Source organism: Varanus komodoensis, unplaced genomic scaffold (genome assembly GCF_004798865.1).
Source record: "Varanus komodoensis strain SLA01 unplaced genomic scaffold, ASM479886v1 scaffold1, whole genome shotgun sequence".
Taxonomy (NCBI): domain Eukaryota; kingdom Metazoa; phylum Chordata; class Lepidosauria; order Squamata; family Varanidae; genus Varanus; species Varanus komodoensis.
The window spans coordinates 68,328,042-68,344,258 of NW_025335268.1; the positions used below are offsets into that span (position 1 = coordinate 68,328,042).

At 46.1% G+C, this 16,217-nt stretch overlaps 2 protein-coding genes across 5 annotated transcripts in view; one reads left to right on the forward strand and one right to left on the reverse strand.

The window, feature by feature from the left end:
• Positions 1 to 278: 278 nt before the first annotated feature.
• Positions 279 to 2,813, forward strand: ETFRF1 (electron transfer flavoprotein regulatory factor 1). 3 transcript variants are annotated; one of them, XM_044427943.1, is made up of 4 exons: positions 285 to 355; positions 1,419 to 1,593; positions 1,732 to 1,826; positions 1,917 to 2,813. In XM_044427943.1, exons 3-4 carry the CDS (start codon positions 1,782 to 1,784, stop codon positions 2,130 to 2,132), a joined length of 261 nt encoding a protein of 86 aa, XP_044283878.1. In that variant the 5' UTR covers positions 285 to 355; positions 1,419 to 1,593; positions 1,732 to 1,781; the 3' UTR covers positions 2,133 to 2,813. The 3 variants fall into 3 exon arrangements, with proteins under 3 accessions (XP_044283869.1, XP_044283878.1, XP_044283886.1); XM_044427934.1 differs by lacking the exon at positions 1,419 to 1,593 and having other exon boundaries at positions 279 to 355; XM_044427951.1 differs by lacking the exons at positions 285 to 355; positions 1,419 to 1,593 and adding an exon at positions 1,620 to 1,644.
• A 1,190-nt stretch (positions 2,814 to 4,003) lies between these two features.
• Positions 4,004 to 16,217, reverse strand: part of KRAS (KRAS proto-oncogene, GTPase) — a 38,762-nt gene continuing 26,548 nt past the window's right edge. The window contains exon 5 of one of the 2 annotated variants that reach the window (XM_044427911.1): positions 4,004 to 7,446. In XM_044427911.1, coding sequence (XP_044283846.1) covers positions 7,330 to 7,446 — 117 coding nt within the window. In that variant the 3' untranslated portion in view covers positions 4,004 to 7,329. Of the gene's footprint in view, positions 7,447 to 7,478; positions 12,919 to 16,217 lie in introns of those variants that run through there. The other variant, XM_044427920.1, reaches the window with a different exon arrangement.

Below are 16,217 nucleotides of genomic sequence, written 5' to 3' on the forward strand. Positions count from 1 at the left end.
CCCAATGGACCTTACATCGGAGCAGACACTTACAGGACTATAAAGCTGCACTCTTATTAGGATACTATTCCCCACTGAACACAATGGGACTCCTTCCGAGTCATCAACTCGCGCGCAGAGAGAACCCGAACAAGAAATAAGACTAAAGGTCAGCGGCGCACGCGCCCCTACACTTTTCTATCTCTACCGCCTTGCTCTTGTGGAGGCAATCCTGCGCAGACGCAGTAAGGGCCTATGGAGCGCTCGCTCGCTCGCCCCCCGCCCATCTCTTGCTGCGCAGCCGCAGTGCTCTTTCCCTTCTCCAAACAGCTGATGGGCGCGCTGGGAGGTTGCTGGCAGGTCATGGACTGCGGAGGTACGGAGCCTCTTGCCCGCCCCCGGCGCCTGCATCGGGGGCTGGTTCAGCCCTGGTGGTCTGGGGCAGAGAGGGGGGATGTGGAGTTGCAGCGGGTCTCCCGATCCCTTCTCTGGGTCGTTTTCTGTTGTCCTTGGTGGAGACGAGAGTAAATGGGAGAGAAGGGCGGGCGTTGGGCAGGTCTCTCCCTCTTGGACAGCCTCCCCCGTGCGGGGGACTACAATCCCCAGTGCCAGCCCGGCTGAGGATGCTGGGGGCTGTCGTCTAACAGGCTGGGAGGGCAAAGAGTGGGAAGGGAAAGCAAAAGCGTTCCTGTTCCTAAAAGACTTGTGGGTGGGGGAGCGGGGACTTGGCTTGCTTATTTATTAACTTTTGCGTAGAGTTTATAGGGCATCCTGCCCCCAAAGTTCTCGGCATGATTTAGAGGAATTAAGGGCGCGATTTGATGCATCCCCAGACCAAAAAAGAAAGAAAAAGCCCTGCGACTCCCAGCCAGCCATGTTGTAATTCCCTTTTCTAGGAAAAAGACTGAGCCAAGAGTATCCCTTTGGTGGAAGAATCGTCCGAATTTCTAAAGGTGCAATCCTATGCACGTTTCTACAGGGGGAAAAAGTCCTGCGGTGCCCAGGCCGCTCTGCAGGATGTTGTGGGACTTTTTTCCTGTCTAATCATAGAATTATAGAGTTGAAAGGGGCCTGAAGACCAACAGGTCCAGCTCCCTCCTCAGTGCAGGAGTCCCAAGTTAAAGCATCCTTGTCAAATGGCTGTCCAATTGTATCTTGGATGCCTCTAATGTGAGAGACCCCAAAACCTTCCCAGGTAATTTGTTCCATTGTCATATGGACTTGCTCTCTTTGTTTTTTAGCAATCTAGGAAGGGTTTTGGTAGCTACTGCTGCATATGCCCGTGTTTTAATACAAAATGAAATGATGCCGTAGTGTATAAAACTCAGCTGTTTCAATTTTGCCTTAGCTGCTTGGTAATTTGTTTTTCCGAGATGGCCCATTACCACAGCTCCATGTATTTCAGCATCAGCCATCAAAGTGTTTTGTTCCCTCATTAGATGAAACCATCTAACTTGTCAAATGGACATTTCTCCATGGGAAAATATGGACAGGAAGATAAATCCCACCCCACAACAATGGAAGCCCTGTCAAAGGAGAGTCTCTGACTTGGAAATAGTGGCTAATATTGGGCAGGTGGCTGACGCCTGAGACCGACTGGCAAAATTAAAGCAAGTGAGTTAATAAATACAAGTTAGTTAATAAGATGGAATCTAAGAATGCCAGGTGAGCAGTTCGTATCAGTAAAAGGAGACAAGGTGGCTGTTTAGTCAGACCTCGTTATGCTGCTAATATAAAAATGCTGTTCTTCAGGTAGATAACAGTACATATGAACAAGGCAGATGTGGACATGAACTGTGAACATGGCAAATCCTTTACGATATGAAGTGCTGAATCTTTACAAAAATGTAAGTTTTAAGGAGAGACCACATACAGGCAAATCTCTTTGCTGTCTTCTCAGGCATGTGTGACGCTCAATTTTTTTGTGTGTTTTGAAGCTGCTGTATCTTGGAAAGGAATACCCCAAAGGGGCGGACTACTTCCGCACACGGCTGAAAGCCGCTTTCTTAAAAAACATGGATGAGAAAGATCCTGAAAAAATCAAACAACTCATTGCTCGAGGGGAGTTTGTCACGAAGGAGCTGGAGGCTTTGTATTTCCTCCGAAAATACCGAGCTCTGAAGCAGCGTTACTATGAAGACGATGGCAAATGACGTGCAAGACCAAGTCTGAAATTCTTGCCTAGGAGAAATGATTGAAGGTGCGGGTGATCCAACTGTGCTAAGCTTTGCCTGTAGAATAAAAGTAACTACTTAAAAAAAAATCAGAGAGCAGTATCCCTGCAAGATGAGGGACAACTAGATGCTGTGGATAGCCCAAGATCAATGCCTGCCGGCAGTATCCCATCCAACGTACTCCCGAGTGGCCCAAGGTAGCGGATGCAGCCCAGTAGCCACTGATAAGCATGTCCCTTTTTTGAAGCCATCAAAACATCTGCAAAAGGAGAGACATCCTGCCAGAGGGGTTGGACTTTAGCAAAGAAGGAAGGGCAATTTCTGAAAATCGAGAAGCAGAACCTTCGAGTCTTTGCCCCATTTCCAGGAACTGCATTCAGAAGATTCCCCATTCTATGTAGCACGGTGGGGGGCAGTTGGAGGAAAAGGAAGGGGATAGTGGTCTTCTACACGAGGTGTGTCTAAAGCTGAATCTGACCCAAATCTGGAAGCAGCAAATGCCATGCATTATGGGCTGTGCAAAGCCCTTCAGCTGCTTTGGAGGATCCTAGAGTAGTTATGAAGAAGAGCAGGCTACCTGGGTCTAGATGTCTACTCCACCAACTCAAGAGTTTTATAAACACATATAACATCTATTGTGTAATATATACAGTATGTGCATGTTCCCTTTGTGATTATTTCCAAGTATCTCCAAGACCAGGTGAACCTGCATGGCTGTCATGATAAGTTCCTACCTCAGAGAGGTGAGCTAAAGGCCCACATGCCTTCCTTTGAAAGTGGGGTGATGGCTATCTTTGAATTAGTACCCGTTACATGTCCACAATCGTATTTGCTGTTTTATTCCAATTTAATTTTCATCGACTGCAGGCCTTTTTGGTTCCGTCCTTCGAATGTAGCTCTTGCGTGTATCTCCAGAATGGAATTCAGCCCTTGGGCTAAAAAAGGTTAGGCACCTCCACTTTAAACCTTGCTAAAAATTTCACCCCTCCCCTCCAGTGCCAAGGCTTTTCTGGTAAGGAACCAGGTGGACCAAAGATGCACCTGGGGCAAGGAAATAGACATGGAGGTGGGAAACAGGTGGTACTTGGTTGGCATGTGAATTGTAATACGCTGTATTACCTGCCTACCTGGAAGCCATTCCCAGTGAACTGAGGCTGGTGTAAGACTGCAGTATAAAGACAACATGGAAAAAATGGAGTTAGGTATGGTTTTCGTATTGCATTTATGTCCCACTTTTCCTCGTGAAGAATCCAGGGCAGCCTGCATTTTATCCCCACCACAACAGGTAGACTGTGTGTCAGATTAAAACACCACCATGGTCTGGGCCAAGCAAAGCCGAACAAATGGATGTGCTTATTTTTTTCAACCTGACTTCACAGTTTTCCTTCCAAATACTATGAAGTTGCCATGCTGTTAGCCGTCCTCTAGACATGTCCTCTGCTGAATTCTGTGCATTCGCTGCCCCAAACAAGGTACATGGGTTGCAAATCCAGATGGCCATTTTCAGCCAACCTGGAGAGGGTGAAGGAAAAAGGCTGGGATACTCATAGGTTCTGGCAGAACTCCTTGGCCCGGCTTCCTCCTCTTTCAGACCCCTTTGTGCCCCTTTTTCTCCCCTCTGAGGCACACTTGACCTCAGGACAGGTAGGTGGCACCATTCTTCCTGTACCACCTGCAAGGGGGCCAGGCAAGGACTTAGGGTTCAGTGTGCTTGTTCTGGTATCGCAGCATCTGAACCATCCTGGGCAATCTCGGACAATGTCAGGCAGCCTTGAACTGCGTCCTGCGGGATTCCGAACCTGCAGTGCAGCAAACCAATTTCTACTTTGGAGGAAACACAAAACAGCAGAAACACACACACTTCTTTTAATTCACTGCAACAGCGCCAGCATTGGTTGTGACAGTAACAGGTTTCATGTCATTTCACAGCACAGGCTGCTGCTAAAACATTTGTAAAGGGTTAAAGGAACAGTGGTCATTCTTCAAGCTTTGCTATTTGTGACCAACACCTTGAAGACACGGAAATATAATGATCCCATCCACACAGACACACACATCAGTCACCTGGATCACGCTGCATATGTACTGCCGCAAAGAAAATCAAAAAGCAGAATGTACAAAAATGTTTAGTTTATACTATACAAAAATAGTTCAAATACGTTCTAGGTAAACACATTGCATTTTAAGAAATAGTCCTAATAAGAGATTTGGCACTCAAGAAGAGAGGGTGGGAAGGGGAAAGCCTTCAACAGAGAAATTCAGGAGTTGGAAATATTGCAAGGTTATTGCAAGGAGGTTGCCAAAGGCGAAGACCGAGTCATTCCTTGATGCAGTCTTCTTTGTGAATCTCTCCCTGTCTCGATTCTGCGGACATGCTCTTTCCACTAAACCTTCTTCCCAAACAGGTCATCATTTTAAAAAGCAGAACTTTTGAAGGTAATGTTGCAGAGCCAAATCCGAAGCATGAGAATGCATCAGTGAGAATTTGCGGCCTTGGGCTGGGTTTCCAAGTACTAGCTTTTGAGGTGGCAAAGTCGCCACCTGGTATCTGCTATCTCCATATGCTGGAAAAGATACCTTGAGATGACCTTCCCGCTTCCAAGATGCAGGTGAGATAGAGGAGAATCTGGACTGACACAAACTATGCTCAGAGTTTTGCAGTGCAGACTTTTTAAACTGCAGGTGCCAATAGCTCACCTGCGTCCTTTCACCCTATCTTCTCGTATCTAAGTTCACTTCACACTGGCTCTCTCACATTCCATAACCCAGGCCTGTGTGGCAGCATTAACGATAGGAAAAGGTTTTGGAAAAAAGTTCACTGCAAGCCCCATTCTTACGTGCATTATAGAGAGGCCTCTGGTGACTAATTCAAGCTGTGAAACGATGTGAGCTTTTGAGAGGACTTTGGCTTACCATAGATCTCTGGGTCCAAATTGTAACCTACATGGGGCTCGACTGCTTGCCATGTAATTACATGTTGATGACCGATACTCAACGCATGAAAATGGTTGAGAAATAAAACCTCTGCCAAAGTGCAGCTCTCCACAGAATTACAGAAATGAAAACTGAGTTCTGGCCTTCATGAGGATGGAGGATTTGGGAGTTGGGGAAGCTCCACCTGGACTGAGACGCAATTACAGGAAACCATAAGCAGCCGCCAGAGCTTTGAGCGGCACAGAAAAGCTAGTGTGGCGTTGTGGTGAGAATGCTGGACTGGGCAGCCGGCAGATGCAGGTTCTAGTCCCCGCCTGGCCATGAAGCTCCCTGCATGACTTTGGCCCAGCCGCTCACTCTCGGCCTGGCCTACCTCACAGGGTGGTTGTGAAGATAAACATGGAGCGGGAGAGCGCTATGTAAGGCCACCTTGGGTTCCTTGTAAGAAGCAAAAAGGCAAGGTATAAATGCAGTTCAATGGTAGTTATACTGAAGTTCTACAGCACTGTTTAGCTTGGCCTTACCTGGCTTTCCCCGCCTTGCCCACGCGACTGTTTTCCACAGTGGTGTGGGGCAGGATAACCCAGGAGAGTAAGAGACACATGTTCCCCTCCTAACCAACTGGGTGACAAAAAGAAAAAATGTGGCTAGAAGGGGAAAGTGTTGTAGCAATGATGAGACAAGGAGAATTTTTTATCCCTACAGGAATGACCGTTTTTGTACTGGGCTGTTAAACCTGCCTAGCATTAAAGAAAAACAAAGGGCACGATCCACAGAAATCCCTCTCCCTTGCATATCCCATTGAAATGAATCGACCTGCATAAAAGGAACACGCTCCAGTGCAACACCAACTTCTCCCAGTTGGGTCCGCACAGAAACCTTGCTCCTAATTGGGTTATGGCCTTCTCCCACCTCTGGCCTCCCTTGCAAACATTCACATGAGAGCAGTCAGCAATTCATTATAACAAAATAATCCAATTAGAAAGTTTGATTTCTCTTCTCTTTTTTTAAAATACATTTTCATTTTTAATAGAAAAAATAGTTACTAGTTACGACCTGGGGCAAACTGCAATGGGGAAAAATGCCTGCCTGTGAAAAGTCTGTGATTATTTTTTTAAAAACATTCATTCGAGTTGTTTGGAAATGCTACCAAAAAAGGTGCCCAAGAGCAGAAACTATACGAGGGCAAAAGAAGAAGGAAGAAAATGCTTTGGGGATTTCAATATTGCATTTGTCCGAACCAAAACAAGGGTGTCCAAAGCCAAGATCTCCAAGCTAAGTCAGCCTTCACTGGACCATGTTGTGAAGAAGGTGAGCAGAAGTTGAGCAGACACACGGTGTTCAACTTTACGCAAACACACAGCTGTAGGCTTTGTGGGGCCAGAGACATGTCACCCCCAACTGTGTCCTAACTGTTGGGTGTAACTAACACACCCAACTGTGCCCCATTCTTGCTGTGCCCTTCGCCTGATCTGCAGCGGGTCCCCCACAGTCCTGAAGAACGGCGTGCTGCTTCTCAGCTCTGCCGTCCAAGTCTATTCCCTGCCATCGCCCCTCCCTCAGTTTGGTCCACACTTGGCTCCCAGATGTCCTGATCCTGCAGGTCACAGGGTTCTCATGAATTCTGGACTTCTGGGGGATGCCAAAAGTAACACAAGATCTCCACTATCTCTCTTCCACAACCTCCATGTGACTAATTTTCCTCCAAACGCAGATCAGATATCTCTGTCCTGGCAGGGAAGTTCCATCCTAAGCATCAAGCCCTCCGTTTCCCCGCTCCTGCTTGTGATGGAAGGAATGTATGTACTTATGCATTGCCAAAAAGAAGAAATCTGCTGCTGCAGTGGAATCGCTATTCCACCAAAGGGGATGAATGGTCCAGGTGGCAGCATCTTGCGGGAAGGTCCTACAGAGGACAGCCACAATTCTCAACGAAAACAAAAACAGAAGACATTAGCCAGTTCTGCATGCACCAAAATACATCCTGAAGAAAAGGTTTTCAGGTGTTTCTGTTTTTCACAGGCATTGCTAGGTCTGAGAACCAACACTCAAAGATTACTGGCACTTAAGAGAAATAGTTTCCACTGTCATATAAAGCAAACATCCAGAAAAGAAGGCTGACAGGTTCAGAGAGCAGATGTTAAAGTAACGCTTAAAACATGTGTGCTAATAATTTAGTGTAATGGTACAAAAATTAATCATGTTTACTGACATAACCTTAACGATAAAGGGAAAATTGCATTTACATAACTATACACTTTGTTTTTGACTTCTTTTTCTTCTTTTTGCCATCTTTGCTCATCTTCTCTTTGTGCTTTCGGATTTCCCGAACTAATGTGTAGAAGGCATCGTCAACACCCTGCAAAGAAATGTCGCACCTTTATTTATCATGGGGGACAACAAAATAGGTGGCATCCCCCCCCCCAGCCCCCTGTCACCGCCCCAATTAGGTTAACTAACCATTGTGCAGTTCCCTGATAAGACAACCAACCTGTATTAGGTCTGGGAACGTTAACCATGGCGATCCTGTTAGTCGCACCCACACTTTTGACATAGGAATTACTATATGGTCTCATTACATGCATTTTCTGGAAAAACCTAAAAAGTTCATTTTACAGAGAATGTCTAGGGAACAAGGTCCTGCCCTGTGGGCCTGTTTCCCTCTGGAGATTTAAATAGCCAGTGGCCCTTCCCACTTTAGGCTAAGCTGTCAAAAGCATAATTTCCTGCCCCTGTGGGCCACCGCCCCTGCCACCGCCGCCGCCATCATCATCGTTGTCTTATTGTAACTATTACATTTATATCCCTTTTCTTCTTGCACAGGGCCAAGGCAGTTGTTCAGTCAGAATGCAGGTTTGGAAAGATCACAAACTTGTTTGCATCTTTTGAGAGTCTGAGGTTATACCTCCCATAATTTGGGACTAAGAGACTCAAGAATCCATGATACATTCAAATAGTTAGGGGGCAAAGTACACATATGCACAATGCCAGTGCAAACTATATGGAACATTCTCTTAGGAAGTTTTCCCCAGATTTTGCTTATGGATATTATTTTATTTGCTACCCAAAATGTTTTTTGAGCTCATACTATTAGCTTGTCCAACAGACATTTAATTGATTAAAAACATTTATACTCTGTCTATATAGAAGGTCTCAAGCCCATGTTGTCTCTTGCCTGCTCTCAGATATTCTGTAACAGTCAGCCACCTCCCTATTGAAAGTACATTTCTGCAGCAATATATTAGTCTTTTGGGTATGTATGTATTAATTAAACTTATATTCCACAACCTATAGCCCAATTTAGGACTCTCTGAGTGGTGCACATTCCATTAAAATCAACAATAAATCAGAAGATTTCATAAAATGTAAAAATAAGCATAGGTATGACAGTTGTAAAAATTATAAAAATTCATAAAATTATGCCAAAGGAAAAATATAAAAAGTAAACAATATTAAAATACTTAGGAAATGGAACAGTCCTTGCCTGGTGCTGAAATGCAAATAATGAGGGCACCAGGCAAACTTCTTGGAAGACCCCATTCCAGAAGTGAGGGGCAACCACCAAGAAGGCCCTCCTTCTGTTCCCTCATTCAGAAGGAGTGAGTCATTCCCCTCACGTTTTGGGGCCTCTGACACAGAGCTTAAGGAGCAGGTAGGTACATATGGGAGAAGGTGGTATTTCAGGTATTCTGGTCAACCATATGGCCACCACCAAAAATAAGCTTTACCACCTTGGAATTGTTTCATCCCAGACGATGGAAGGCCTTTGGTCCCATGAATGGATTCTGCTAGCATGCACAGATGCCACACTGCACACGCACAAGACAGCACAACAAGGTGGCATCAAGGATGCTTTCAAATTGGGCATAATTGCTATGTTGTTTTTCTTTTTTCTAGGCAAAAGCATTTTTAAAAACATTAAATAAATAGGCAAAGGAGAAATTCATTCCCCTGGTCTAGCAATTCCTTAAGAAAACAGCATCAAGTCTAATTTTGATCTTGCTTTTAACCAGATGAAGGGAGATAAATTTGTAAAGCTGGAAATTATAGTAAAGACTATCCAACTTAAGCTTTGGCAATGGAGTTAGGGCATTGCTATGCAATTAACCGTATCCTAATTCATCCTCCTAATTAGTGTCTTGTAAGTAAGGGGCAAGAAAAAGTATCAGTGAGTGGGAAAGGTTTCAATTGCACCCCAAAACACAAAGACCATGTTTCTCAAGTGGCAGAAAAGTTTCAATAACCCAGTGCATTTTGCAGATTTCCCTCCTCAGTGCTGCAAGAACAATTTCACTAGAAAATATTAATATTTGGAAATATTCAAATATTGAGCATGCTCAAACATATGAACACACAACATTGTAAAAGTTAATTTTCATGGTTGCATCCAGCATTCCTATTTTAATAGTTAGGGTTTATTGCTGATAGGAACTTTACATGCAAAATGAAAATTAGGTTGTTACAAACTGTGTGTTAGAATGAAATTTTGTAGCACCCACAGAAGGAAATATTTCAAGACACATCAGCTTTATCATGTGGAGCTATTCTCCCGCTTTCTGTCTTGCTTCATACCTGCACCCCCAACTTAACGCTAGAAGCAAAAACCCAGTCTTACTGGTTTTCTAATCTAGCAAAGTAACTCTGCCAACAAGATTTTTCCATTAACTACATCTGCAAAGAGAGATCACGAAAGGGCAAGGAACGCCCTTTTCTCTACTCCATTAATCCACAACCAACTAGCCAACCAAAAGTCACCACTGGGAAACTCTCACGGAATCCACAGCCCTGACTACAGCGAGGAACAAGATTCCAAGATGCCATCTGTTTGTTCTTCATGGCCTTCCCCCACACACCAGCTTACCATCTCAAGAAATGTGCTAACCCAAACTATTTCCTTCCACACTCTAAGGATCAATCCATCCCGAAGTATTTGCTCCGTTCTTCAGTTTTTCAGAACACGGCTGTCCAGATAAGAGCACGAAGGAGAGCCCTGCAGCCTTGTGAATGGGCCACTGTTGCTAAACTCCCTGCCCGGGCTGCCCTTGCAGGCAAGAAATTCTAGTGGTCCGCCTGGCATAACCCTGTGCCAGTCTATTCAGCAGCAAGCTGCACCAAGTTCGGTGCTTGCTACAAAATATGCAAGGAAGCAAAACAACGGCCGACTTGCAGGGCAAACCCATGCCGTGTCTACCCAAACTTAAAGTCTCAGTGACTCCAAAGGGATTTACTCCCAAGAAAGTGAATGCAGAGTCTAGTATTCCTAGGCGTACTTCCTGGTGAGTAAGCAGACCTCAGATGACAAATATTTGGGGGTTCACGTGATGTACATCATGAGCAAAATACACCATATACTGAAAGGCAGGCTTGGCTTGCATTGTTAATTCAGTTCCTGCAAGCTATCAGGTCTTTGCTCTACCAGGGTGGCCGCAAAGCTGATTAAACTGGGACTCACGTATGCACTTGCGAAACGTTTCTATTCAGCTGCTTTGGGGGAGAAGAGGCATGCAGTGGCACCTGTCTGCTTTTCACTGTCCCTGCCTTTGCTTACTATGCTCCACTTTCAAAGGAAACTGGTTAGCATCCCTGCCCCTGACTGCCAGAGATACGTGTATGGGAGGGAAAAGTAGAGAAAGCCGTTTCACTGGCACTGGCTGGGGCTGCAATTTCCCCACCTGATGTTGTTGAAGAGTAAAGGGCTGCACACCAGGACTGGCGTGATTGGGATCTCATCTTCTGGAGTGGATTCGTTGAGAAACACAGAAACAAAGTGAGTCAGGAGGGGCCTCCTGGGCCATCTAGTCTGCTCTCGGCTCCAGCTGGCTCCACTCATGTAATCCCCAACATACGGCTGTCCAATCTTTTTCCTTTGTGGGAGCATCTATCTAGGTGCCATTAACATATTTTACCCGTGACGTATGCCAACCATGAATCATCCGATCGCATTACTTTAGATTGGAAATATCCTTCTATGTGCAGTCGGCTAAAACAAACACACGCCCGCTTTGCATTCTTGGGTGCTGGGTGGGGGCATACATTACATTGTACTATGACAGAATTGAAACTTATTTGTGGCTTGAATCCTCAATAAATTAACTTTTTCCAGAATTAGCAGGGATGACACTGAGGTCATTACAGCCCATGGCTCAGTAACCCATTAACCGCATAACTCCACTTGCTTCTTTCTGTATGCCACTAAGCGTTCCGTGCACTTCGGTGTCCAGTCATGCCGGCCACATGGCCACGGAGACTGTCTGCGGACAAGCGCTGGCTCCCTCGGCCAGGAAACGGAGGTGAGCACCGCCCCCTGGAGTCAGGCATGACTGGACTTTAATGTCAAGGGGAAACCTTTACCTTTAAGCAGAGAACAGAGAAGGATCAGTTGGGTGCAGCCTGAAGTCTTGCCCAAACCCAAGCCTAGATTGGAACCCTAACATTCTGTGGCCAGGCTTAAGCCCCAAGTCTTGCACTGCTGCTCATCCCTTGATGGTTGCCAAATCTAATGGAAAAGCCTGTGTGGGAAAGAACCACGGCGGAATGAAATTTTGTGTGTCCAAAAGCAAAGCGCATGGAAACTGCTGATGCGTGGAACTACTGAGTCATCCTCAACTGTTAAGGAACCAAGTATCAAAGGAATTGCATCCTTCTGGGAAACGGCTCTGGGAGAAGGCCTTTAAATCGTTTTCCAAGCACTCGGTCAGAAACACCAAGGCTGGCACTGCTGCTCCGCATTAACAGATGCTGGTTACTGAGTGCCGCTGCATTTGGAAGGGGAAAGAAGGTTTGAACAGGGGAAGTGCAGCAGGCATGGACTTCTCTCTAGCTTGCAGTGGAAGCACAACCAACCATATTGCTGAACGAGGTTTAAATCTGGACACGTAGCCCATATTTTATGGAGTGCCAGCTCTAGAAGCAAAAAATTCCACACGCATGGCTGCAGGAGTTTGTGCAGAAAAACTCCAAGGTGTCTTGCAGCACCTCGGGGCCTGATGCTCTGGGCACAGGATAAGCACTCGTGAACTAGTCGATTGCATCCAATGAAGGAGATTCTACTCCAGGAAAGGTTATGGCATCATGAATGTTCTAGTCTTTAAGATGTGGCAAGATCCTTAGCTGTTCTGGAGAGCAGCCATGTCAGTCAGCTGCCACAGAATCTTGGCGTCTTGACTTAACAAATTTTCATGAAATTTTCTTGCAGAAAACAATAGGACAGGACTCCCAACAAGGTGCGATGTCCGAGTTCAGACAACACAATCATCCATACTCAGAGAAGTGCAGTTTGCATGTGGGTTGTTCTTGAACCATGGGTTATCATGTGGTCTCAATCCAATGGAGATAAACCATGGTGAACAACCCACAGTTCAGAACCACTGCGTCTCCTCATGAGCTGCTCATAGTTAAACAAACTATGGCTTGTGAGGGTCTCGGGGTTCAGATAAGGCCATAACCCATGGTGCAATAAGATCCATACTCAACATGTGAATATGGGTTATGTTATCCCAAGCCAGTCAATGTTAGTCACTACAGTGACCACAGCAACACCTGTACGTTCTTAAAAGGAGGATGCTGGCCATAAAACACATCAATTCATACTTACAAACACTGTGAAATTAGTGGAATCACCACAGAGAAGTACAAGTTATATTTGATTCGTATGGGTGATCAGATTTTCCAGCAAACACTTTTTTTCTTAAACAAAAACAAACTTACCCTGTTACATTAAAAGGCATTTTTTAATTTTCACGCACCCGGGAGTCTTTTCTTCTGTGCTGATTTTTCTCAATCTGTACTGACGGATCTCTCGCACCAATGTATAAAAAGCATCCTCCACTCTCTGCATTGTAAAACACAACTCCTTTAAAGCCGGCTTTTGTAAACTGGGATGGTGAAGAGGAACCCTTCAGCATGAGATCGCTGAAATTAGCCACTACGCCTTTAAGAAAAGCAGCTGATGGTGGGATTCACGGAGATACCTAATCTCACATGGAGGGATATTTTAGCCAGTCCCGTATTTGCTATTGTCAATGGCTAGACATCAATTCTGAAGGATCTACTCTTTTTATATGTTCATTTCTTTAAAAGATTTATTTAGGAAGATTCTGAGTTTGATCTGTGCCCAGCGTTTGGAGCCAGGGCAGCCATCATCCAGACTCACAAAGAGCTTATGAGCTGGTTTCTTAAACGTTTCTTCCTTCGAGGCACCCTTTCAACATCACATCACTCAATGAGGCACGTGAGTGGATGCCAAAGACCCTGGGACACGTTCTCAGGTGGTCTTCCACAAACTGGCACCTTCCCAATGTGCTGAAACGCAACTTCGATCTTTGTCAGCCGTGCTGGCTTGGGTGATGGAAGTTCTGCATCAATGCACCCAGGAGCACCAAGCTGGGAAAGGCTGCTTGAGGGCAAACACACACAGAGAGCGCATGGCACTCGCCAGAGCTGCGGGTTCCGCAGTAGCCCATGAATCCAAGTGGGCCTGAGGGCAGCGCCAACTTTTACTTTTGGCTGCGTGGCACAGGAGGTGGGGCCTGCCATCCACAGACAAGATGTTCTTCAAGGAAGTTCAGGGTTAGGTCAAATTGAAGAACCCAGGGACACCTCAGAACTCCATTGGAAAACCGTGGCCCTCATCTCCACCATGGCACATGATGTGATTTCATACACTTCCCAGAGGACACAGCATCTGGGAACAACTCTTTCCCAAGACCCCCTTGAAAAAAACCAGTGCCGTCTCACTGATGGCGCACCCTTCCATTCATCTGAAAGGGTTCACTTCGGGGCAACTGCGATCACCACATCCATTTTATTTATTTATTTAACATTTTTAAACATTTTTATTTATTAAAAACATTTTTAATAATGTTTTAAACATTATTAAAACATTTTGATCCCCAAGAGAAGGAACTGTGATTTGGTTGCAGGCAGATGGAGAAAGAGCAGCTTTTATCAGCACCACCACCATGGAAAGTCCATGAACCCTCCGGGAAGAGCCAATCTGGGGGCAAAGAGGTCCACCAGAAGAAGCAGCAAGGCGTGGGGAAGGGCTTTTAAAGAGCCGGCTCCCAAAGAAAGGCGTTGACGTGAATTACAAATTGTACGCACGTTGCTTCTCTTTGTAGGTTCCACAGGAAGCACAGGCGTTGCTACAGAGTACCTAATTTCCCAAGCCTCTGCGAGCGAGCGGTCAATTCAGACCACTGGGAAGAGAAGCCGGGCAGCTCACTCCACAGGGAGGAAGAAAAAAGTGGGTCACAGAAGGGGGTGGACGGCCCTGCTGGGCACTTTTCATGGGCTCAAAAGCCTCTTTCCAGAAGAGGAGCTATGGAAGTGGGAGTTGACTTCCACTACGTTGCTTCCCAGTGGGCCAAGCTAATTCAGGATGGTCCATGAATGGGATTTGCTCCAATGCAGGGAACAGATGGGGGGGTCGTTATTACCCTGCATTTATGCCCCACCTTTTCTCCTCTTATGAGAAACCCACCCAATGTGGCCTACCTTGCTCCATTTTATCCTCGCAACGACAACTCTGTGAGGAAGGTTAGACTGAGAGTGAGTAACTGGCCCAACGTCACCAGTGGAGCTTCGTGGCTGAATGGGGACAAGCAGGACTAGAAAACCATATGCAGGCTTAGGGAGACGACGACCTACTTCTCTCAGCATGGCTGGCCAGGGCCTGCTGGGAGGAGGAGGACCCTTTCCCTGCCTAAGCACACACAGGGCTGTGCCCTCCAGGGGGATTATGACCTGGGGGAAGTTCAGCAGGTATGCCCAGAACCTACCAACCAGGGTTTGCCACCTGGAATTTTCATTCCCAGCAAACAGGCCCGTGTGTTCCCTGCTCAGTAGTAAAAGTGGGCTAAGAGGTCTGGGCACACGCAACGTGCAAAATGTTCATCCTCATTTCTCAACAGAGTTTAGGGTTCCAATATAATTCTTTCATCATTCAAAACAAACCCTCTTTCCAGTGGACCTACTTGCATTTCTGCTTCTTCCCCTGTAGCCGTTTCCTGCCCCAACACACCCTCAACTCTCAAGTTTCGCTGACGTAAGAAGGAAATCCAAAAAATGAAAACCCATTGCTGATCAGAGTTTCAATATGAAAACGCCTCATCATAAAAGCCTCAAAATTGAGAAGTGGCTTTAGAGAGGAGAAAGCGGTTAATTATTCCTGTAGGCCCCCAACTGCACATCTGCGCTACCCTTCCCTCCCAGCTGGCAGCCCAACACCAAGTGAGCCTGGGGCCCATTCGCACATTTTCCAGCTGTGGGAAATTCCACTTTCCTCCACAGGAGGGCTCTTTTGCACCAAACACCTTGCCACCTAACACAAACACGCACACACAAAAGACTCACACTAGCGGAAATCACCTCCTGAGAACCGCATCCTCAAAGGAAGATGCATTCTTGCAGCACAAGGCGAGGCCGGAATAAACCTGAACCTGGATTCCCTCCCATCCTTCTCTCCAAAATATTAAGCTCTGCTTAGCCACTGAGTGCGTCCCCTTTCCCACACCAAAGCACAGCTGCTGCAGGCAAGCACACTTATATGAATGGGAGAACTCCGTAAAAAGAGCTGTACCTCTTTGCCACACGTTTTCTCCCCTGAGAAAGTCACCTAGTACCTTCTGATGGCAAACCCTTGAACTGGAATTTCAAGAAGCATCATTTCTTAGCTAGGCCACTGCTAGAATAAGAGGAAGGGATATACGCTGAAGGCAAGGAACTGTTGAATAGGGACAGGAGCCTGCATATGCCCAGGGAGTTTGCTTTTTATCTCTTTTATTTTTAACAGGTGGCCGTCCCCCTCCCATGGTTTAAAAACAGCCATGCATGGCGGGGTGAAGGGGGAAATACCCAAATCTCAGTCCCCCTGACAGCTCGTCGATTTTTGCCACCAAAGAGAGCAATGGATACCCTATCGAGAAAAAGCGGTGTGGGGCGGGAGGGGAAGAATCGTTTCTATGGGTTTCCTATCCTTAAATCCCAGCTCTGTAAATTGTGACCTACAATCTACAACCGGAAGCTATGCACAGGAATGAAAGACTTATACTGGTAGCACCCAGGACGACAAAGGAGGGTCAGTGGAACACTGCTTCTGGCCCACGGTGAGGGATCCAAACAGGATCCAGC

Excerpts from the sequence above, each read along its gene's own strand:
- ETFRF1 (XM_044427934.1), top strand. The coding sequence starts at position 1,782 with ATGGCAAATCCTTTACGATATGAAGTGCTGAATCTTTACAAAAAT. Across the intron at positions 1,827-1,916 it reads TGCTGAATCTTTACAAAAAT|CTGCTGTATCTTGGAAAGGA; the intron begins GTAAGTTTTAAG and ends TGTGTTTTGAAG.